General features: G+C 41.7%; 1 protein-coding gene across 3 annotated transcripts in view; it reads left to right on the top strand.

Moving 5' to 3' along the window:
• plxna2 (plexin A2) overlaps positions 1–24,669 on the top strand; it is a 190,834-nt gene that overhangs the window by 84,105 nt on the left and 82,060 nt on the right. For all 3 annotated transcript variants that reach the window (XM_066703643.1, XM_066703642.1, XM_066703641.1), the window contains one exon: positions 21,934–22,034. In XM_066703643.1, the coding sequence (XP_066559740.1) occupies positions 21,934–22,034 (101 nt within the window). The remainder of the gene's footprint in view (positions 1–21,933; positions 22,035–24,669) is intronic.

The raw sequence follows: 24,669 nt of genomic DNA, 5'->3' as shown, positions 1-24,669 counted from the left end.
ATCAGGCAAAATTAGATAAGTACACATAGAGTTACAGTTAAGGATGCAAACATAAATTAAAAATACGGCACTTAAAATGCTTTCTGTATGATGTTATAGCAAGTTCCTGCTGTAATAGACTCATTTCCTAGTGGGACTCATGTTATCTTGACCCCCAGACCTGATATGTGGAATACTGAAAAGACAAAAGCTGCCAGGCTTTGCTAGTTGTTATTTCCCTGGCCTTTTTAGGTCTGCATCGTGCTGTTATCTCCATTCACACTGAGATCAGGCCACAAGTAGATGGAGTTTGAAGGTTATGACTTAAACCCCCCAGTTGACAGGAATGGCCCTCCCATAAGAGCTGCACTAATGAGCCCAGTTTAGAGATCACAGACGCTGAGTGAATGGCACAGGTGTGCTGGGGCACACGCTTGTTAATGGAGTTGTCTATATCTCAGCAAGGTCCAAGTGCTCCTGTGGCTGTTCTCCCTCACAGAAAGACAACACAGCTGTGACCAGACCAAGGTGGGACAGGCACAAACGGACCTCTGTGGGTTGCCTGGTCTCTGCGGGGTCCGAAGGCTGCGCTGAAGTTTCATTGTATGACAGCAGCCCTTATATAACGTACAGAAATATTGTCAGGAAAGCTGAACACCAATACCACAGGGGACATGCAAGAGGGGTCAGTGTGGTTTGTGGTTTGAACAGCCCAGGACTTTGAACACACAGACAAAGTGCAAATCGACAGACTTTTGCATAATCTCTTTTGATAATTTTGGCCCATGCAAATCCCAGCCCTGCCTCTGCTGCTTGGCTTGCCTTTTTAGGTTAGTATAAAATGTTGTGAGAAATAACATTAGGGAAACAATGGTGTGCGTGCATGCGTGTCTAAAATAAACCATGCTTTACCAAACAGAGTCCTGGTATCTCTCACTGAAATCATGCTGTCAGAGGTGATACAAAACATAATGAACAGACTAATTCACACACACACACACAGTGCGCACACACAGGGTGGTTGGAGGTTCGTGTTTGATTAAATTGATGTGTACAGTGTTCTTAAATTTGCTGCTGAAAACAAAGTCCTTTCTGAAACAAAATCAATGCCTTTAATTAATTACCCCATTCTGGGTCATTTTATTGAATTAGACATCAGAGTAGTTTCAAAGATGTTATGTTGCCTGTAACTGAATTATTGTTCTGTTCCATTGAAGAACACTGTTCAAGTCACTTGATGCAACTTTACTAAAGTCTTTCATATTTTATATTTGCAACCCTTTTCAATTGTACTTGTCATTTATACACTTTCCTGTTATACATTAAGTTTGCTGGAGGTTTCTGTGCAATTTTTTTTTAGAAATCTTGGATAAACCACCCTACAGCTGGTTCTGTGTCTGCTCAGTTTTGAGTTTGGTGTCAGCACTACTCATGGGTTCTGTGTAGAGGATTAATAACTTCTTCCTTCTGGCTGACTATCCCCACTTATGTTTTTTTTTTCTTCTTCTTTCTTTCAAGAAGTGAAACACCAAGGGATGTCATTAGAGCAAGAAATACTGCATGTATATTAATTAGCATCTTATGAAATGCAAGTGTTTTTGCTTTCACAAGAAAATGACAGGCACAGTCCAGATATCTAGGGTCCATTGTGGCCCAATTTTTGCTTGATTATTCCAGAGACAGAAGGATGACAGATGTGACAACGTCTGGATTTAAAGGGCAAATTGACCCTCGGTCTGAACTGTCACACTTGTGGTTCTGAGATGACATGGCCTTCAGTAATAATCCCAGAGTCCACAAGAGAGGTGCTAAATATTCAGACTAGCCGGGTTCAGGGGTTATTTATTCTCCAATAAAAGCCATTACTTTTTGAAGATAATTGCCAAAAAAGAACAAGAAAAAAAAAAAGTCAGAATTTTGAAGCTGCCAATTTTTAAAAGTGCTCAGCTGTGAAATTTAAAATCAATGCATGAATTCCTTTTTTTTTTTTCATTCACTCAGGATCTCTGCTTTTGCCCCCCCCCCCCCCCCTTGCTTGCTTCTTCTTTTCTTTCTTTTTTTCTCTCGTTTGGCCAGCATCCAGGAAACGTGTAGAAATGAGTTCTGGGGGTATCGAGCCGAGGGAAATGGGATTTGTTCACACTTCGCTCCAGCCGGCACACGGCACAGACGGACATGTACACAGTACAGACACACTGCACAGCACAGCACAGGTGCATATATATACACTTGCACTCAGTGTAGTAGCAGAGTGTATCGTATAGACACACAATGCAGACATTCATTGAAGATGTATAGTCCAGGAAGACTAACACACAGTTCAGTCATTGTCCTGGATGTATTTTATTTCAGATTTTTGCAATACATTATTTTTTTGTGATAAATAAATAATATCGTCCAACACATTTCAGTGTGACAAAGTCTTTTGTCTTTAGTTTTGCAGCTTGGCTGTTTACTGTTAATCACTTCCAAGACTCTCCAGGTCCTGAGTCCTGAAACAGATTAAACTGGCTTTCCAGATCAGCCAGTGATTTGGTCTGCCAAAGGACAGGAGCGAGAAATCGACACAGTGGAAGAAGGTGATTAATGTAAACTAAGCTGTGTTAATAGTAACACAAAGCCCTGATCTTCTGGGTCCCGACACACAACTGCTCTGCCATTTACAGTCCGATTCAGTCACACTGATATATAATATAAAACGTTTCAGGAAACAGAAGAAGGTCCAATGTTCCCGTAGAAGTCTGACAGAAGTTAAAGAATAAGGAAAACAACAATATTTGAATATTTTAAACCTTATGTTTCTCTAGATTTTGTTTACAGAGAGTTGCTGTTTTTGGCTGTAGTGTGCATATTGCATGTTGTTTTTGTAGCAGCTGCTTAGACTCTCACACACTTAAGGTCTGTCAGTGAGTCAGCTGCTGTTTTGCTGTGCTGTACTGAACAGGGCTGATCCTTAATTTCAATAAATAGCACTGGATGACTCTTGGTTCTTTATGACCCTGGTTTAAAAGGACAGCTGTATGTAATGCAGAATGGAAACACGAAAAAAGGTTTTTCAACTCTGACCTCTCCTCTGTCCACCACACCACTCACTGTCACCGGGACCGCGGTGGACAAAGGCTGCAATAAACAATGAAAAATGTATGGCCTCGTCCCAAATAAAAACAAAAACATCTCTTGAGGAATGTGCAGAATTGTATAGGGGGAAAATGAATGGGTCAAGTTTCAAAGCTTTCTTTCTCCAGCGCAACATTTGTTCTACTGGTTCTTTGTCCGGATACAATTGAGCTAAAAATCCCAAACTTGGTTTCAGTGAATAAAAGTCAATAAATGCATTTTTTGCATGATTCAACTGCTTTCTGAGGGGAGAAAAGGGAATGTAATTTATTGTGAAGAAAAAAAATTTTTTTTTATTTGTTTAGGTAATATTTAGAGAAACAAGTATAGCTGTGAACTGCCAAATAAGAAACATTAAAACAAAAGGAAATTGTCAAACTTCTTTACATGGCACATTTGACAATGCTGTCACATACGCACCATGCAACCATGAAATCCTAAGGCCATGTTTACATGCAAGAAGGGACACCAACAATGCAGTCTCTATAGGGCATGAAAATGATGAATTTACACCATGCATGCAAACACAGTAACCACAACTCCTCCTCCCCGGGGAGCAGGACTGTTAAACTCCCTCGAAGGGCAGCGCCTGCTCCAGACATCTATATTGCGGTTTAACCTATAGATTGTAGCTCATCCTTTATCTGGTATGACTGGGAGACATAGGGGCCAGAAGAAAAGCAAGGTAATATTTCCTCTTTAGTTTCACCCTGCTCCAGCTGAAGTGTATCTCTGGCAGTTTCACTTTTTATTGACACTCGGACAAATCAGGATAAATGCTGCTGTCGATACCGCAGTCGACGGTTATTGATGAAGCTATTTAGCTTTCCATTCGAAAGAAACAAGTTTTTGTTCTTTTTCTCTGCTCCCCCTTTTTCTTAAATGCTGATTCCCATTGTCGTCACTCTTCAGAGCGTTTGGCTTAGAGGCCAGAGGTCAGATGTTAACCAACTCTGTAAATAAAGCTCCTGAGGTCATCTGTCAGGTCAGCATTGAATATGCAGACAAAGGCCTCAGTCAGGCAGTGGTGCAGAGATAATGCTGGGTGCTTGGTTTGTATTTGTTTGTTTGTATTTCTTAGAGAATCTTTATAGTAAAGATGGGAAGGATTTTTATTTAAACATGATCAAAGTCCATGGCTTTTATCCAGATTTCATACTTCTTCCAACTGGACCAGTGCCAAATCTTAAAGACTAATCTACATGTTAAAAGAACTCCACTAGGATGCATCACCCACTACATTCAGACGGCACGCTAGGTCTATGCTGATACTGCTTTTTTTAACAGAACAACCACTGGAGTTCCTCATCTTTAATGTGTGAGTGATTATACAGGACTGCTCTTCCAGTTCAGAAAAACCTGAAAGTTTTACTCCGTTAGCAATCGAGTTGAATTGGATTTTAATTGTTGGATAAGCTCAAGGTATTAAGAAGTTTTGTATATTATTGATCCTCTGTTCTCGTGGCACAAGCCCTGTCGTTCCCTATCATCACTTAATTAAGATAAGCAAGTTTAGATGTAGAAATGGAAACAAATGCTCTGCGTGTCCCTCGGTCAGCTGTAAAGAATTGTTTTCATTAAGGAGATTTGACAGCGCTTCAGAATACAGTTTTCAACTCGGGAGGTTAAATGTCACCGTTCTTGTTAGTAAACAACCCGAATCTCTCCCTGCTCTCTGACCCCTATCTGGTTATAGATTTATCTCCCATAAGACAAAAAGACAGGCTGGTGACATCGAGTGATATTAATGAGGGCGAGTTTCTACCCTGTCTCTCGGACCCTACTGTGGTGCGCTTCACCTGTTCGGCTCCGAGATCTCTGATTCATCCGGCAGCTCACTAACTAGCTCAAACATTGAAGAAGGAGTCTCCACTAATTAGGTGACGACTACATGTGCTTGACACATAAAAACGTCCTCACAATCCAACTTCATCGCAGCACCTTCGAATTTGTTCATCCGGTGTAAAAATAGTTACTGTAGATACTGTGAATAGGATCTATATCAGCCAACAAGAAACCAGATCTTTAAAATACAGTACAAAAAGCAGACGCAGACCAGAATGGATGACTCCATTAAAATGTTAGTTTGCTATTTTGATGAGCAAAGTTTGCAGTCAAATGTCAGCGAAAAAGATGATGTCTGTTGCATTTTCTCTTGAAAAAGTTCATCGATTTTCATCCGGATCAATTGATAGATTAATTTTAGTTTATACTTTTCTCACATAATTCGAAATGGGAAACGGCAGTCATACAATTAAGAAGAACTAGAATGCTTCAGCTATGTAGGTTTCATCCTCAAACATCATTATCTTGTGTAAGATCTTTTTTTTTTTTTTTTTTTTGCACATAATAAATGCAGTTGGCCTTACAATGTTCCCACCTGTCACCAGTCGTCATAATTTCCAGGCTACCTTTTGCGCCTGCATATATAAAATCGCAGTCTTTGTGTGTGTTTGTCAGCACCTAAAGAATTTAGTGACATCCATCTCGGAATAAATAATCCTGCCTTACTCTTCTAATTGCAGGGTTTAATTGCAACAATTATTTACAAGCCCAATTAAACAAGAACAGTTTCTTAGAGATCTGACAGCCGGTTCAGGGAGTCAAATTTCAGTCTGTCAGACGGTTGCTGTACTGTGATTCCGCGTTGCGCTTTCCGTACAAGACTTACTACAAACTATTTTTTGGCATGAAAATCAGTGTTTATTATTGCTCTTGCTAGGGAAAGATATTTTTTTTTCTTTTTCAGAGGGTTCTGTAGATGGAATAAGTGTTAATCCACCAGAAAGGACTCGTTTGACCTGAATGCTGTGCTATGGATGTGTGAAACTGACCTGTTGTATACAGTATACATTATTTAAGATTTTGTTGCTCTTGCTGTTGTTTTCAATGTAGTTTCCTCAGATTTGATTAGCACTGTTGGGAATATGTTTGAGTTTAATATAAAAACAAGAAAGAAACAGCAATTTCAGTCCCCTATTTATACAGGTGCTGTAGACTCTAAGATCTTGAGCATTTTTCAGAATCAATGGAAAGTCGCCCTCCTATTAAAGATTACAGAAAAAAAACACTTCCTGTATCATAAACAAAGAGTAACAGTTATGAAGTGAGAGATGTGTATCACAGCACTGAAAGTGTTTCTCCTGTCTGACTGCGACTGTGCCAGCCCTCTCTGATGGACTCCTGCGTTAGAAGCTTTGCAATGCGCAGCATACACTAAACACGGCCTGGCTGTAACCTCCTGAAGAGTTTTTGCCACCCCGCACAGCCTTTTGGGAGCTTGATCCGCATCTCTGTCTTTCTGCCTTTGGGGAATTTGCCTCCTGCCCTTTTAACTGCATCCCCAAATTCCAGCCCCAGCGCAAGCAGCCTCTACATCTCCACAGTTAACCACCCGCAACGGCATCGGAGACAAACGAATAAATCCGTCATCGTCTGTCAGCTCCAGGGTCTCTTTTATTAATGGCATCCTTTACCTGGATGTCCCCCAGGGCCCTCCCCCCTATTACAGAATATACTGGAGTTTAACCCTTCCCTAGTCCCTGTGTGGTTCCTCGGTTTAAGCCTACGACATCCGTGTACCCTCACACCTCACTTTTATCTTTACAGTCTTTTTTAAAACTGTGCAATCCCTCTCTCTATGTGAGATGTGAAGAAGCAGATATTGATTCAAGCTGGACCCCAGTGTAATGTAAACATCGGAGGAGGCAAGGCCGTGACTTCGGAGGCATTGCGGTCGCTTCTCCCCCTCTGTCCCATCCCGGCCCTCCACGGCTGCCTGGCCAGAGAGGAGCGTCTCGGTTCTCACTCTACTCCTTCACAGCGCTCCATCCTTCTCCCTGCTTTCTGCTTGAAGGTGCCCTAAAAAACATATGAGCACTTTTGGAGTACCATTAACTCGGGCTGCGGGATGAATGCTGGCCCTGTGCGTGTGTTAAATTGGAGCGCGCGGGCCGCAGTCTGGGCTCTGAAGTTCAGCTGGTCTCGTTTGGCAGCGGATGTTGCTGGGACTTGTGTAGTGCGCTGCATAGCTTGATGAGCTGCCAGGGCTGCATATGTTCTTTGTCTGAGATATAAATGCATCACAGCTGCACTTGTAAACAATTTCCTGGGAGATGCGATTGTTTGTATGGTAATGCAGCTGGGCTATAAAAAAAGTATTTTCTTTCTTGTTGTGCACTGTAAGCTCCCTCAGTCTCTCTCTTGCACAATCCCTTACATCACCACGGCTTATTTAGGATTACAGGCAAGATGAACGCAGCACCCCCCCCTCAGCCCCCCACTTAAAAGAATCAAAAACACCTGGATTTTAGTCAGATAACATTCCCCTCTTGCTCACAAAGCCTGGAGCATTATTTGTATTTTCCCTTCCTTTTCTTACAGTCATTGTATGATATGTTAATTATTATGTGTGTGTGTTACAGTTCATATGTGCATATGTTTGTGTCGACATACAGCACAGATGCCCAGCAGTATATTTACATGAACTTACACTGGTTAGTCAATTTAAATAGCTGTATTTAGTCTATTAGTAATTGACAGACCAGTCGCTTTTATACTTTTTTTTTTTCACACATCTCTCTCTCTCTCTCTCTCTCTCTCTCTCTCTCTCTATATATATATATATATATATATATATATATATATATATATATATATATATACACTCACCTAAAGGATTATTAGGAACACCTGTTCAATTTCTCATTAATGCAATTATCTAATCAACCAATCACATGGCAGTTGCTTCAATGCATTTAGGGGTGTGGTCCTGGTCAAGACAATGTCCTGAACTCCAAACTGAATGTCTGAATGGGAAAGAAAGGTGATTTAAGCAATTTTGAGCGTGGCATGGTTGTTGGTGCCAGACGGGCCGGTCTGAGTATTTCACAATCTGCTCAGTTACTGGGATTTTCACGCACAACCATTTCTAGGGTTTACAAACAATGGTGTGAAAAGGGAAAAACATCCAGTATGCGGCAGTCCTGTGGGCGAAAATGCCTTGTTGATGCTAGAGGTCAGAGGAGAATGGGCCGACTGATTCAAGCTGATAGAAGAGCAACTTTGACTGAAATAACCACTCGTTACAACCGAGGTATGCAGCAAAGCATTTGTGAAGCCACAACACGTACAACCTTGAGGCGGATGGGCTACAACAGCAGAAGACCCCACCGGGTACCACTCATCTCCACTACAAATAGGAAAAAGAGGCTACAATTTGCACAAGCTCACCAAAATTGGACAGTTGAAGACTGAAAAAATGTTGCCTGCTCTGATGAGTCTCGATTTCTGTTGAGACATTCAGATGGTAGAGTCAGAATTTGGCGTAAACAGAATGAGAACATGGATCCATCATGCCTTGTTACCACTGTGCAGGCTGGTGGTGGTGGTGTAATGGTGTGGGGAATGTTTTCTTGGCACACTTTAGGCCCCTTAGTGCCAATTGGGCATCGTTTAAATGCCACGGCCTACCTGAGCATTGTTTCTGACCATGTCCATCCCTTTATGACCACCATGTACCCATCCTCTGATGGCTACTTCCAGCAGGATAATGCACCATGTCACAAAGGTCGAATCATTTCAAATTGGTTTCTTGAACATGACAATGAGTTCACTGTACTAAACTGGCCCCCACAGTCACCAGATCTCAACCCAATAGAGCATCTTTGGGATGTGGTGGAACGGGAGCTTCGTGCCCTGGATGTGCATCCCACAAATCTCCATCAACTGCAAGATGCTATCCTATCAATATGGGCCAACATTTCTAAAGAATGCTTTCAGCACCTTGTTGAATCAATGCCACGTAGAATTAAGGCAGTTCTGAAGGCGAAAGGGGGTCAAACACAGTATTAGTATGGTGTTCCTAATAATCCTTTAGGTGAGTGTATATATATAACATATACACACCCACCTATGTGAGCATTACATTAACTAGATCAAGCTGTATTTAAAAGAATTGTAATATTATCATTGTTCTTATCACTATCATCAACATCATCAGTAGAAGTAGTAGCTGGAGTGATAAGCATCATATTAATAATAATATAGCTCACCGCCACCCAGGGGGAGGTTACGGCAGGCTGCTGGGTGATGAATGGGGGGGGTTTACATGGCTCTTGAGAAATGACGGGAGTGCAGCGCTGGCAACACTGCTCCCTGTCAGAGCAGAATGAGGCGCATATAATAAATGAATATTAATACTTATATATATTCTATATGCTGTATATATATTGTTAAGGGAGGCTAAATAAATAAATAAATAAATAAGGGGACAGTGTGTGACAGCACGCCGTATTTATGACCGTGTCTGGCTGAGCAGTTTTAAGATCATGCAAATGAGAACGTGGCTGCTGGGGAGACGTGCCGCTCGATGCTCCAGGAGGATTGATGGAGGTCTCGTCTTGGTCATTTGTCACATGGTCACCGGATAAGCACTTCTATTCTGGTGTGTACATGGGGGGTGGCTCCTTATTACGCTGGATGTAGGAGCAGGTAGATATACAGCATCTCGGGGGAACCTGAAATGCCGGTATTTCATATGCTCCGGGTGTAGTCTGTGCAAGTGCAAACGCATTGTAAATTACCACAGGTCCCCGGCAAGCCAGAGCCATTACAGAGGAACAGATATCTCTTTCTCTGCTTCTTTATAACTTCCTTTCATTCTTGTGTTGTTTAAATTATTCTGTTTCTGTTGTGGTTATTTGGTCTGCTTTATACAGGCTGTCTTGGACTCTGTGTAAACCCTAGATGACAAAGGGTCTTTACTGGAGAATGTAGCTGAGTTTCCCTGTTTTTGTGTCTGCATGTGGGTGTGAGAGTATGTGCAATTTTTGGGAGAGGAAGCTACCGTGTACTGCCAAGATAAACAGTAGACAATAAACCTGCCTGAGGGTTATTATACATCTCAGGGTTAAAATGCCCCTGTCTGCCCTGACTAAATCAATACCCCTTTTGGATTCCCTACTGATCACCCCAGCCCCCTGTTGAGGACTTGGAGGCGAGAAAAGCAATTAGAGACCCCTGAAGTGGCAGGCCTGTTGATTATTGCCTGTTCATTTGCATTATTAACTCCTGGCATGCTGGTTTAGGGATCGAACCGTCCGAGTCTCAAGAGGACCCCCCTCCAGCCCTCCTGTCTATCTGTTTGGCTAAGAGAAGAAAAGGCTGAATTGGACAGAGTAAATGCAGGTTCCAGACAGACTGGATGTTCCAGGGGTGCTGTAATTGGTGGTGAATGTTAATAGAGTTCAAAAATGCCTGCCTGGTGGAGTTAAATTGCTCTGCTGTACAAAACACACATCCACACGAGGCCAGACGCTAAAGCCTCCCGCCATCAGTGAAGCATTGTTAGCACTGAGAGAGAATGATCTCTGTGCTTTAGTACATGTCTGTTTCGATTACACCTGTTCTTATACCTTCATTATGTTTACAATACTGTCTAGATTAATTATTTATAGTGCTATAGTGTTTGTTAAACCACAGGTGAATCTTAGGTAAAGGTATATTTTCAATAATAATAATACTACAAATAAAAACACCATTGTGTCAGTATGAGTCAGCCTCTATGAAGGATTATTTTAAAAATAATATTATAAAGAGCCCGCAGGACTGAGGAGGGCGGAAGAGAATTCCTACTCCTTAATCAAAGGCCTACCTATATCAAATAGAAGTGGAATTTGTAATGCTGGCTTCTTATGGTTTTTAGGACATTGTGTTATATATGCATATGCAAATGTGCTGAAACTTTGTAGATAAGAAATTATGAATGCAGTAACTGACCATTTTTAATTCCGGTCTGTGCATGTCAATTCAAGTCAAATTAATCCACCTGTGTGATACGAAAAAAAAACACAATGGTTCTAAAAAATACAAAGCTAATATATGCTTCCTTGCATCCTAAAAAAGTGTGTGAGTTTTTGTTCACAACTGTATGTACAAGAGGAATGGAGAGAAAAATATCATGTGGTACAGAATGTAGAAATCTAATTTCTGCAGTGTGAAAATAGAAATATTTACCACCAAACTGAAAGCATCAAAATGGACACCGTTGAAGTGAGAAGCTTGACGAGTGCGGCACAGACTAGACCCCAGGGAGAATTCATTCCAGGGTGCTGTAATGTACCTGCTGGATGGTAAGAGTGTCCACAAAGACTCATCTGACCTGCTGCTCCCCCTTTCCTGCTATCACACCCTTTAAAAAAATGGTGTTTTCTGGTGTAATAGCACTGCAGAGCGGAGGAAAAGCTTTGTTCGCACTATTTCTTCAGATTCTGCGTCATTATAAGTTCTTGTTCTCCCATGTCATGATACTCACTTCAGCTCTTCAGAGAGCTCTGTAGGGATGTCAGGAACTGACCTTTTCTTGGCTCATATCCCATACATATAATAGATAGCAGTCTGTAATTAGTTTTATATTCCTATTAAACTGAAGACCTTTCCTCTGTTCACCAAGCTGCTCCATCCTATCTTCAGTGGCTTGACTCTAACCTTTACCCCTTCTAGCCCATTCCATGCAACTTCTCTGGGTTGATTAGTCATGCCTTCCCTCAGGGGTCCCAGCTTCCTCGTTCTCCACTCTAGTTCCTCGTGGTTGATTGAGTTACCTGTGAGCATTAGAACTGCACTTTCCACCATTTGCCAATTTAAGTCAAATATTTAGATTATAACTTTTTGTATAAAAATGTGAGTTGCCATTGATAAAGATATGTGCTAAATGACTAAAAATAGGCCCAAAAAATTATTTAATAAAATATATTAACTTAATCTTAATAATAATCATAATTTCTACCACCCAGGGCTTTTCTTATATCCCTCAGAGCTCTTGTGAAGGGCCTTTATTATCCAGCATTGAGATGAAACTTCATGGTCTGATAATTTGTAACTATGGCATGAGGTTTCATTGCTATGCAGATGATATAATTTTATTTAAAGACTACATGACAATTTGATTCAGCTATTTTGGGAATCTCACATTCTTCAGTGGACATTCGATTATCTCCCGAGCAGAACTCGGCAGTTAAATTACAAAAAGACGAAAGTACTATCACTTCCTGCTTGACCTCAGCAGGCCGAGCATTTCAGTTTTGTTATTGAGCACTGTCTCTCTGACATTTTCAACTGCCTCTGCACTCCAGACTCTGAGTTAGGCCTAGTTTTAAAACTATTTGTGACATAGTACTAGGTTGTCTTTACCTCATGTAAGCAAATTGTTTTTTAGTTTACCTGTAAAACGTAAATTTAATTCACTGTCTTATTCTCAATATGAAATCTTATCAAACTTAAATTATTTTGTGCCTTGCCTGTATTCTTGCTCTACAGTACTGTAGCATGAAAGGCACTATATAGAATATATTTTGATAAAGATGATGATTATTATTATTGATATTATTGCTGCTTCACTCAGGGCTCAGTGTGGGTAGGAAGTGATGGGAAAGACACTTGTGATAAAACCATTATAATTATACACCTGCTAAATGTCATACAGGCTTTTTTAATATTAATCCAAAAAAGCACAGGTCTGGTATAGTGGATGAAACAAATGATGTGTAATTTCAGGAACTTAACCTTTCCAGCTTTCAGAACTATAAAATGTAAACAGAACTGACCACACACTGTATACATTAAAGCTTATAACCTTGTTTTGTTTATTTTAGTTGTTGTTTGATTTCTGAGGAGATTTTATGTATTTATTTTAGTTCTGCAGAAGATAGCAGCGTGCTTGCAGTTTGTATTAGCATAATGTTCAATCTACTCTTCAAGTTACTTCAGTTTTAGGGCTACTTCAAAATCCTGTTCTCTCTGAAATTTCCTGTGACCATGGGTCTAGATGGCCACTGTATTTCACTTCATGAGTCTATATTTTAACTCCAGAGGTTTATCCATGCAACTGTAAAACCAGGATTAAATATCCAACACCTGCTGCAGACTTGTGTACAAGGTAGCACAACCTGAAGCAGCTTGTGGATTGGGAATCTTATAAGATTGGTGTAGCAGCATCTTTGCATCTTTTTAAGAAAATACAAAGTTTCATGGGTTCATCACCTCAGTGAGTTGTGGTGGAAGCAGGCCTTGTGCTCATTGCTTGGGATGGGATGGGATGTGATGTGAGAGTGTCAATTGTGCTGTATGGCGTCCCCCCTCCGCCTGGCAAAGCAAGCTGTCAGGATAGTTTTGGCGTGCTCTCGGTTCTCCTGATTTTTCCTCTCCGAGAACTACAAAAGCCAGCTTTCACATCATCAGGCTGTTTAAGACAGTGACAGCGCACCTAAGTACCAAGAAGTCTAGCTTTTGATGAGCATCAGTTCTTGCCCTTTGAAGTCCCAGAGAAGACAGGTGCCGTGCTCAAGATTATAGGATTCGATTTGTGTTTACATATCTTGTTTTCTAAATGTTTTGCAGTCTGGCTTTGTTTTTTTGCCATTTCTTTTTTTCATGTCTTGTTCTCTCTTTTACTCCCTTGTCTGGGAAGCCGCGAGCTCAGTGCTGAAGGATGAAAGCAGACGAAATGGATGTGTTGGTGCCGGCACATTGCTAGTGGTGCCACATGGGTGCTCCGAGAAGCAGTGGAGCTTGTTAAAGTGTGTAAGCGTCCATCATCATGGAAATCCTGTCGTAAGTCTGGGATAGCAAATCTGATTAGAGGGTAAAGACGGCAAAGGGAGCAAGAGTGGAGTTTTGAAGCTGAAACTGATGGGGCTGCGATTACTTGATCAGGTCACCCCTGAGAGGCTTACGCTGAGATCAGTGTGGAAGAGAGGTAGGCTAGGGCCTGGAGTCTTGTTTTGTTTCTCTTGCTCTTCATGAATGTGATGCCTGCAAAGCCGGTATCTGAACAAATGATGGATTTGTCACTTGAAAACCCCTTGGTGGTCCATCAGATTTACGGATATCTCAGGTTTTCTGATCTCTACTAGGGGACTAACTAATCAACAAAATTAAATAATTATAGGCTTCAGGCTGCTGGTTAGCCCTATCGTTGTTATGTATTGTGCTTAATTGTGCTCCTGTGTAGGGCAGGTGCTTTCACATGGAAGTGTTCCAGAGTTTTCTTGTCTGCAGAGTTTAATCTTCAAATGCAAAATCCTTAGAAGGTGAGACTTCAGGTTCACTTCATCTGCAACCGACAACCTCTTGACATTCTAATTTCCTCTACTCACGTCTACATCCTGTTCTTCTTCCCATCTTTCTCTTGGTCTGCTTTCTATTATTTCTCCCTCACTGTCTTTCCTGTTCTCTTCGAGCCTGTTTCTCTCTCCCTCTCTCTCTCTCCTGCCCCCTCCCAGCATCCTCTCTGCCTCTCTCTCTCTCTCTCTCTCTATCTTTGTCAGCACAATGCACTTTTCCTCCAGACTTCCACAGCCTTGCTTTCGAGTCAATTTTTGTGAGATAGCTCTGGGCTGGAGCTCCTTCATAGGGAACAGGGCCTGGGGGCACAGAGCTCCCCCCCCAGCTGTACCACAGCCTTGCCCAGGCCCTGCCCCCCTCACCGCCACTCGCTGCAGCCCACCAGCACACACACATTATTCCACACGCCTCACAGACCTGCAGCTTTCTGGGACCCTCATCCTCCACTGCTACATCATGATTATGTGTGACTTATGTAAACTCTTAAGATCATTAAAAACCAGATTAAAACAATACCCACGTACACGGATGGAGGTAGAGATTTGTTTAATTTATTTGAGAAATTCATGCAAACCGTATGATTTTGCTCTTCGGGCACAGAGGCAGGGTGCAGCACAGTGTCTGTACTGAGGCACTTCATTGCACTGTGGCTGGAAGGACCCGGCAGAGGATATGGTGTCGGCAATGGCCTACTTTCTGCTGTGACGCCACTAGGTCGTTTTATGCCAGGGGGCATGAACTCGGAAGACTGCACTAGTGAATGTGTATGTGAGTGTGTTTGCTTGTGTGTGTGGTGTTGGGGGGCGCAGTGTATTGTGTTCTTTTTTGAGCTCTTTAAAAAGGGCTTCTGGCAGTCTTGGTTGAGATATTTCACATTGCTAAATCTGCTAGTCTAGGCAAAAACAAAGTCAACACACACATAGGGGGGCTATATGTGGCATCACACGTTTTATTATGAACTACAGTTGTCTGGGTTTAGGAAAGGTGAGGCTTTGTTCATTCAGCTTCTGTATTGGAACCCAATTCCAGTACGAAAAGAGTTTCGAGACAATCTTTAGGGTAAAGGAGAGTTCGAGGCTAATACCCAGACTTGGCTTGTATCTCACATCTTCCTCTCAGACATCAAGGGCCCTTACTGCTTAAATTACTTTTCTTTTGTGTAATCACTTAATACATTGAGCACACACTGAAGAGAAGCCTTATTTTTAAGGAGTTGGGTGTAATCTGTTTCACAAACAAGCAGAATCATGAAAGAAAAGCCCACTTATGAACAACTTTAGTCGGGAGGATGGATACACTGTTTTATATATGTATGTATACATTTGTTTCTCCTTGTTAATTGGATGTATTGGTAAATCAAGCATCACTTGTTAGATGAAAAAAAAAGTACACTGTATATCTGCGTGGGAGCTTGTATTGCTCACTCGAAAATGCCATCAGTCACATCAAATTGAGAATGTGTGCCTTATTGCAAAGCCGTAGAGGGGGTCAGAGTCATCCAAGTAATTCAAAATACATATTTTTAAAAGCAATATGCTCACTTAAATGTTTTGTAGCCTCCATCATAACACTGACTAGGAAATATTATTTCATTGCACAATGGCTTATTAAATCACGTACCAGGCTATTGCAGCGTTTCATTCTGTGTTCCTCAATCAATGACAATCTGGAATCAGCATATAGGCGCCCTACTGGCAAGTTTCTTTTTTTAATCAAAAGTTATTTGATTTCATTGCAATGAAAGCACATCATCTTTCAGGTCCTGATTTTCTGTAATTGCGTTTACTTCATATCTTAAAGGTCATGTCAATAAGTGGGAAAGGGTGCGGGGTTTTTGCTGAATATTTTGTTCTCGTTGTTCAATATCAGCCTCTTGACCTTGTCGAGCTTCTCACAAGAGCACCCTCCCCGATATTGGTGCCGTGGGTGCACAGTCATTTTGAAACAGTTAGAAGGACAACAGATCAATAATGGAAGATGCAAAAGGATGGATTTCAAAACGTTTTTTTGGGCTGAAATATTATCTGTGCTGTTTGATTCTTTAAGAAAATGTAATGCAAGAAAGCACTGGAGTGGCGTGATTTTGACTTTGCCATATTAAAGACCTGATTAAGTTGGACACTGGCGGCTGATTGCAAAGCCTGTGATGTTCCAGCAATGTGAGTTTGAGCTGATGGGGGCTGAGACCTGAGTGAGCCGGCCTCGCGTCCCACCGAGAAAGATGATCGATGTATTTAATTCCAGTGACGTGGCCGGGACCGGCCCAACCCTCCCCTCTCTCATTAAAAATAGATTGTGCGCCTGATCCACGAGCCGCAGCCTCTCCCAGCGGTGCCAGATGTTGATGGCCCATTCCCGGGTCAACTCGGGGGTCAGTGCTCTGCCGTCGTCATGGCAACTGTAAAAATGTGCCCTGCACACCTTTTTTTGTCTGCAGCCGCATGTCTCTGCTCTGCATCGTGTTTTTAATAGCCATCTTTCATGAGTCTGCCAATATATATATTCACCCACACACATTATAATGGTGTTCTGTCCTGTTCAATAGCGAGTGTTGTGAGAACCATTTCATATGTGCCACATTTTCTCTCAATGCAACACTTTCAAAATTCAGATTCTATAAATGCAGAAATTGCCATTATTTTCCCGGAAGGTGTCCAATTGTTGCGTTTCATTATAAATATCTGTGTCTGTCTGTCTATTCACCTAGCTATCTCCCTGTTATCCCTGTCTTTGTCTGTTGAAATCTGGGCTTAAATGCAGTATATACACGTCCTAACAATGTCTGTATCTTTTCTACAGAAACCACGATAAATCGAATAGGTGTTTTGTTGTTTGTTATGGCCCTCTGCTGACCAGAGTTGTATTTTTACAAATTTTCCCTGACCCAGACTGACATGGGGGGAGGGGGAGACAGTGTGCCAGAGGGCACCTCAGTCACCCTGAACTGTGCTCTCTTAATGAGTGTGGGCTGTACAGGAGAGAGTTGCATTTATTTTGTGGGGAAAAAAAAGAAAGAAAACCATGCATTCAGTGCAGTGCTGGCAAAGCAAATTTTCGCTTTGTGTGAAGAGCTTCCTGCATCGGGAAGAAATACCTTGGAGGTGCCTTACTGGGCTCGACATGGCTGACCAGTCAGTCAGTCTTGGCTTTCATGGCAGACTGTCGTCACTGGGCTAAGTTTGAGTTTTGCAGCACCCCCGACTCCCCCTCCTCCACTTTCAACCTCAACCCCCTTCCTTCTGCTTGTCTTTTCTGAACATTATCACAGTAAACATGACCCTCCTACCCCCTCACACTCACACACACACATACACTCTTCCTCTAAGAACAGACCTCATTGTGTGGGGGACTCCGGCCTTGTCTGTACTGAGTGACGGAAGCGTGTGCCGTCTGACAGCTGCATTGTCCCAGACCCTTGGAGTGCCACAGAGCCGTCCTGTACAGTGCCGTCCACTGCAGCTCACACCTCTCATGGCTCAGGGTAGCAAGTCATCATAACTTCTTCATATAACCTGATGCTTGACCCATTATTGGTATCGAAATATGGACCAAGGGACGTGTAATGACATGTTCTCTCTCTGTTACTCCTAATTCTGTCTGAGTGTCTATATCTCCCTCTGTATCTCAAACAATCTTGTCTTGCTTTTATAGTTAGTATATCTGAGTTTCTATAATAGTATCTGAGATAATATTTTAAACTTCTCCACACAAGTATTACTGCTGGTAGTTTCTTGAAAACAGTTATTTGCACATGGTTTTTTGTTTTGTTTTGTTTTTTGGTTTAGTAGTTTTAAATATCATATTTAGAAGCCCCTGTCTGTCCTGTTGTGGTGTGACTTGACTGATCGTCCCTTTGGGGCCAGAGGTTTACAGCCGTAAGATGAGTTTTCTTATTTTCCATGGTGTTGCTGGTGAGCTGTCCCTCTTTCCTGTCTTGAGTCTCTTTAATCTCTGACAACTGAGCTTTCACACTCTGCCAGGGCCCCTCAGCCCCCTCCAGTGTCCCTTTCTCTTTCTAGGGCACAGTGAGAAGGTTAATGCCCTGGGAATGGCTGAGACACTCTCACAACAAAATCATTTGTGACCCCCTCACACCATGTGCCACTTTCGAAGCCACAACTGTGTCTAATCCTGTCAATGTGGCTCTTTGTTTAGTCAACTCTCCTAGGCTGGCCGAGACAGGTGGGAAACAACACTGCCATTGGATATCCATAAAAATTATTACTACTGATAATGATGTGGTGTGGGGAAACAGTGGGTGTTAATGTACCAAATGTGCATTATCCTCTCTCCCCCATGCAGCTTTTCCATATATGGAGTTATATAGGAAACCAAGAACCAGTAGTTGAAGAACATGTCAAAACACAACTGGCTTTTTTTGTTAGTTTGTATCATTAGGGTTGGTATCCCTTTCAGAATATATACTCTCCCATGTACTTCACCTTCAAAGAAAACTATACGTACCATGGTGTCAAAACGCAACAAACAAACAAAGAGAAACGTTGACAGGCATGACAAGGGAGAGATTATGTGAAGCGGAGCAGGTGCTTTGAGGACCCAGGGTGTCCCGTTTAAGTGAGCTGCCGAGCAATACGGACAGCAGGGCTGATTGGTACAGGATAGTCAGAGATTATACTTGGAAATGATGATGATGATGATGATAACCACAATAACATGAGAAAAGGGAAGAGCTTTGCAAAGGCGCTCTGTGCTGACTCCCATAGTGCACAGCCAGTGCAGTCGCACAGCGAGCAGCGAGAGAGAGAGAGAGAGAGTGTTCAGGTTTTAATGATCTCTCCTCCAACCGACTGCTGAAGATTGTAAAGTAGCGGCACGGCGCTTCTTAGCTGCTGATTGAAATCATCCCTGCGTTCCCATTGTCAATCAACACTATTGTCTCTCTAAACGAGCCCAGCCGCCGCTTAAACACGCCTTTGTAAATGTGCCATCCGTCTGTTGAATGTTGTGCTGTAAATTCTGGGTTGTGAATCAGGAATGTGAGAGTACGGGTGGCGAAGTCGTTTTTCTCCCAGTGCGTTTTTTTATGAATTTCTGACCAATTATCTGTCTTTGAAAATGTATCACAAAAGAGCTCCCCCACTGAGTTTTTTTTTTATAAAATTGTGTGCTGATTGCACAATATAAGATACATGTATAGATACCCCCCTGGGGTAATTAAAAAAATTCAGTCCATATTCACAACCAAAAAATATGTGCAATGAAAGTCTTTAAATGCACATTTCCATTTTTCCGTGTATTATTTCTCATGGGTGTGTGACTGAACCCAGAAGGATCTCTGTATGTTTGTGTCATGATTTCTCAAAAAGTTTGACCATTTAGACAAGTGTGCAATTCTTTCAGTGTTGTTATAATGTACTTAACTTTACTTGTACTTAACTGTATTTTTGCACTTTGTTTGCACTTATGTTGTATGTCGCCCTGGATAAGGGCGTCTGCCAAGAAATACAAAAATAAAATAATAATAATAATAATAATAATAATGTGTTTTGGTTTTGGTGTTTTGCTTTTGTAGTTCAGGGTAAATATTATTTTTTCTTATCGTCTTTTTCTTCTCGGCTGGGGTATATCAATTATTACACATGTATGTACTCCCTGGAAAAAACAGGTGGATCATAGTCAGTGTGTGTAATTAATCAACCTGTAGCCTCTTCTGGTCCTGAAACCCCCAGATAATAAGGCTCTGTTTCATCAGTCTTTTGGCAGTTACTTTTAAAAGACAGGGTCACTCCTGCTTTGTAACTGACAGAGAAATCTGCCATCTGTGTCTTCATACTGTAAACGGTTACGTTTTGTTTCACTTTACTACTGTTTTCCATGCAGACACTGTGGACATCACTCCCGACATGTCTCAGCTTGACAAAAGCTTGTTTTAAAATGTTTTTAACGTAGCAATTTATTGAATAATTCTAATTTAAAGTTTAACGTGTGCATATTAAAAATAATGTTTACTACCTCTTTCTTTGTTTAAAAAAATGTTTGTAACTTATGGATGTGTCAATAATAGCAAAGTGGCAAAATAAATGCTAACTGTGTACATGCAAACTTTAGAGTAATACATGCATTGTGACTTCTCCAGTGGGGTCCACAGTGTGTGTGTGAGCATTGTCTTGCACAGTTCAGCTGCTTTCTCTCTGTCTGTAATTAGACTGATGAATTGAGTGTCCCGGAAAGGTGCGCAAATAAAAAGATGGGCTCGCCAGGCCGAACCGCCGACTGCCAGCCACGGCTGTTTGGAAGCGTCTGTTTAGCTTTGTTCTTCTGCATTTTAATTTCTGTACTTGGCAACAAATAATTAAACAAATAAATAAAACGGAGTCGAGCACGCACGGGCACAAACACACTCACTGACGCAGACATGAAAAGCAGCTGACTCCACTACAACAACCGTCTGCTTTTAATCAGCTTTCAGCGCCAAATGTGTTTGGGAGATTGATTAACACAGGTTGCTATTAGGCTGCATATCCGCACCCGGCAAACTGTCTAGAAAAAGTAGAACTGATTTTCCTCCGGAAACCATGATAGTTATGTTCAGCAAACTGCCAAATCACTGCGTCTATCACGTGACTTTGGTACCCAGTCCTAAAACACCAGCCGTTATTTCTGACATAAATCATAAAAATAATAGTGGTGATGTTGGGGGTACAATCCAAGTGGTGTTAGAAGGTACAAACATATGTCAACAACAAGAGCCTGAATAACAGGCAAAACCATAGGCCTACTTACTCGTGGGTAAATGCCTCATTGTATTAAGATATTTTATTAAACTTTTTTTTTTTAATGTATAAATAAATTACACAACTACATTGAACAAATGGATGAGATGCTTGCTGAATTACTAGGTACTAAATGTGCTTGTAGTCTAGTATGCATATACAGTAACAAGACAAACAGGGAAAGAAAATTGATTTCCAAAGGCCTAAGATCTCATCCTGCTCACTTAATTACAATTATTTTTAAACCTGTATATTCAGAGAGCTGTAGCCATGGATATAAAGCCATTGAAGCTAGGGGACACTCGAGAGCTTTTCAATAGGCTCTCTTTGACTTTGAAAAATGCACTCTCTTAGTTGTTTGTTAGTTATTTTTCACAAATGATGATGCAAATTTATTTTTTCCCTCTGGTTCAGACTGGGGGAAGGCATTCTGCAGTCTGTGTGCATTGTCTAGTGTATCATTGCTCATTTGCTGCCCTCAGCCTGCTGTGTCGGCTGTGCTGTACCTTCGCCGACAGATGCAGTGTGCTTCACAATGGGGCTGTCATGTCACAGGGCTCCATTGACCAGCCTCGCCCCCAGCTGCTGAAACTCCTGTTGAGTTTCAACAGATAAGACCCCGTAAAAGACTTACCAGTTGTTACACTACACCAGCGGCTGCATCTGTCACTCGTGAACTGTTCTCGAAGAGAAAGAGAAACCTTTCCACTGTAGTAAGGAACAGAAACTGATCCTTTTTAATAGAACAACTGCTGCAATGGCACCCAACACGGAGTTAGGATACAGTGATTGGCCTATAAAGTATGTAGACCCTTCACAAATCTGCAACATTCCTACACAAAGGAAAGTGTTCCCTCCTTTTGTATTTTTTTTATGTCGACTTGTAATTTATTGTCTCATCTGGGTGTTTCTCACACGGGCCGGGGGTTTGCAGTGGCTGCGTGTGCATGTTACTCACTCTTCTGTTTGTGTGTTGCAGGTGACACGGGTGCCCATCGAGTCCTGTGAGCAGTACACCACCTGCGGAGAGTGCCTGAGCTCGGGAGACCCTCACTGTGGCTGGTGTGTCCTACACAACATGTGAGTCTCCTGTCCTGACTGTTCTGGTTGGATTGGGAGCGGGGAACATGCTAGAAATTGAATTATGCTGTACCTGTAGCTTAAGAGCTGTTTGTTCGTGTGTGAGTATGTATGTATATTCTATGTCATTTTATGAATCCCTTTGGCTTAAATGTAATGTTATGCTCCTCTCATACCCTTACAAAAATAATGACATTTTAAATATATTCAGTGTGCTATAAGTACTAAACAATACCGATATTGTACTTAGCTGTACAGTAAAAGCCACTTATTAGTAACTCTGATAAAAACAGGATGTGGTTATTAATTGTCCAGTAAACAATCCATTCAAGATATGTATTCACTTTTTATGACTGCAATACATGTAGCAGTACAAACTGCTGTGGCACAAGAATCGGGAGTAATCCATGGTCGTCCCAACAGAAGGGAAGGAAATGCAGAGAGTGTCTGTCCAGCTGTCCCTCTGTTGTCTTTGTGTATGGGAAAGGACATTATATATGCAAGCAGGCAGACCACACAGCAGTTAGAGCAAGACACGCTCACCGGACGCTCAGTCATTCTCACACATAACCAAGCTACAGTGTGCAGTAAGGGGTAAGGTGCCCCCTGGCTGAGGATCTCTGGAATTGCATTGGAAATGGTTGGCATACATATAACTGCATATTGATGATAATACTACTTTAATGTATAATCTGAGTGAGATTTGCAGTCTATAGGGTTGTTATGAAGAATAGACTAGAAAAGAATAGACATATTAGTATTTGCAACCCCTTAGATCTGAGTTCTGTGCCGAATCCCGGTGCCATTAATGGAAATACCTTTGCCCCACCTGTGAGCCCAATCTGTGATCTGAATGCTGTACTGAAGCAGTATGGAGTTTGAATTGATGGCAGCTGCACTTTCCATCTCAGGAATATTACCCATATCAATGATGACTTAATGAAATGATTTTCTCTTCTTTTTTTCTGTCTTGTTTGCTCATTTTCTTGAAAGCAGTCAAGGCTCTTCTTATTAAGACTTATTCTTCTCAGAATCAACATTCGCAGACACTCGAAAAACCTCAGTTGCCACACATAAACACAGCGTCTTTGATCACCATCTCTCGCACAGAAACACGATTCAGATTTTTTTCCCAAACAAGCTTTTTGCTGGAGTGCAATTGAAACGTTCCACACAAGGTGGGTAATTAGTAACATGACAGCCCATTAGCCATTTTCAGCGATCAGAATTGACGTGGAGTTTGGAGATTTTGTGTCTTTTTTTTCTGGACGGCGTGATTTTAAATTCCTTTAATTACCGGCAGCTGGCGTTCATCTAGTGAAAGCCTCGAGACGAAGGAGAGAAAGAGCTCCTTGATGCCACACACTTAGTCAAACAAAAGCCGTCTCTGGTTTGATTGTGGTTCAAAAGAAATATCTTTTAAGTGTACTTAAATCACACTGGCATAGACTCTGCACTGCTGTGCCACAAGGAATAGGAGTGCCACATGATTTTAACCCTGTGCCAGCTTCATTGTTGGGTATACATTTGGGCCAAATGTGGACATCTTTGTCTTCAATTAAACAGCCATGGTTTTGTCCCATGGTTCTTGCAACAGTTTCCCATCTACAGTTACAAAAATCAGTTGGCTCATCTTCCACTTCTTTGTAAGAGCACCCTGACATTAGGGGTCTCATACACCAGGGGCTTCCAGTGATTTAAGATCTTGGCTGCTCCACTGCTCTAATCATTGGCTCCATTAAGTCAAGAGATATTGCGTTGGGACGTTTTTTTTTATGCACTTCACTTCAGGTGTTGAGGCTTAGAGAGAAGTGTTAGAATAATTAAATACAAAGAACTAAAATATAGAGAGCAATGGTGGAATGAAAAGCAGAAAGCAGCAACTGAGACGCATGAAAAAGAGGAGTATACTTTTAAAGCCTAACAATGACAAGAAACTCCTTCTAATCTGACACTGAGCCTGACCAGGTGGAAACCGTTCAATCCAGCTAATCGGTCCTCGGCCATGTCAGCTGATCTCAGTGGCCAAGTCAGTGATGATCTGAGTGGGCCGGGATGTCAGAGGCCAGGGAGGTCTTCTGTTCCTCATTTTAGTTTTCTACAGTGACCTGAGAGAGTAAATTACAGTGTGAGACGCAAAACTAAAAAAACATTGCTGAACAGGCTTATCTTGTGGTTTTATTCTTTAGGGATTTGAAACTTTTGTGCTTTGTTTTTCGTGCATTATTTTGCATAATGCTCACACTTCTTTCAATAAATTCCAGGCAAAACAAAGAAGCTCTTCCCAATAAAACAACATGAACCGACTCAAACCAAACAAAACATCCTCCCCTCTGCCCCCCCGACACAGCAGCACATGCCCAGAGAGTGGGCGCTCTGACTGGGGCTGTTTGCGTTCTTGGCTCAGGAAGACGTAGACCAATGTGACATTTAAAGAACAGCCAATTCCTTACTTACAACTACATCAACAAATCAATGTAATTAGTTAAAATGCAGCGAAATAATTTGCCCGTTTAGCCAGCAATCCTTCTTCAGCAATCCTATTACCCTGTTGTACTACATTTAACAATCTCATTCAGGAAAGATTTCAGAGGAATGCGTTGATGCCATTTTGGAAGTGTCCTTACTCTTTCAA

This window comes from Amia ocellicauda, chromosome 5 (assembly GCF_036373705.1).
Source record: "Amia ocellicauda isolate fAmiCal2 chromosome 5, fAmiCal2.hap1, whole genome shotgun sequence".
NCBI lineage: Eukaryota > Metazoa > Chordata > Actinopteri > Amiiformes > Amiidae > Amia > Amia ocellicauda.
The sequence above is the reverse complement of the archived record's forward strand: the minus strand, read 5'-3'. Positions and strand labels throughout refer to the sequence as shown.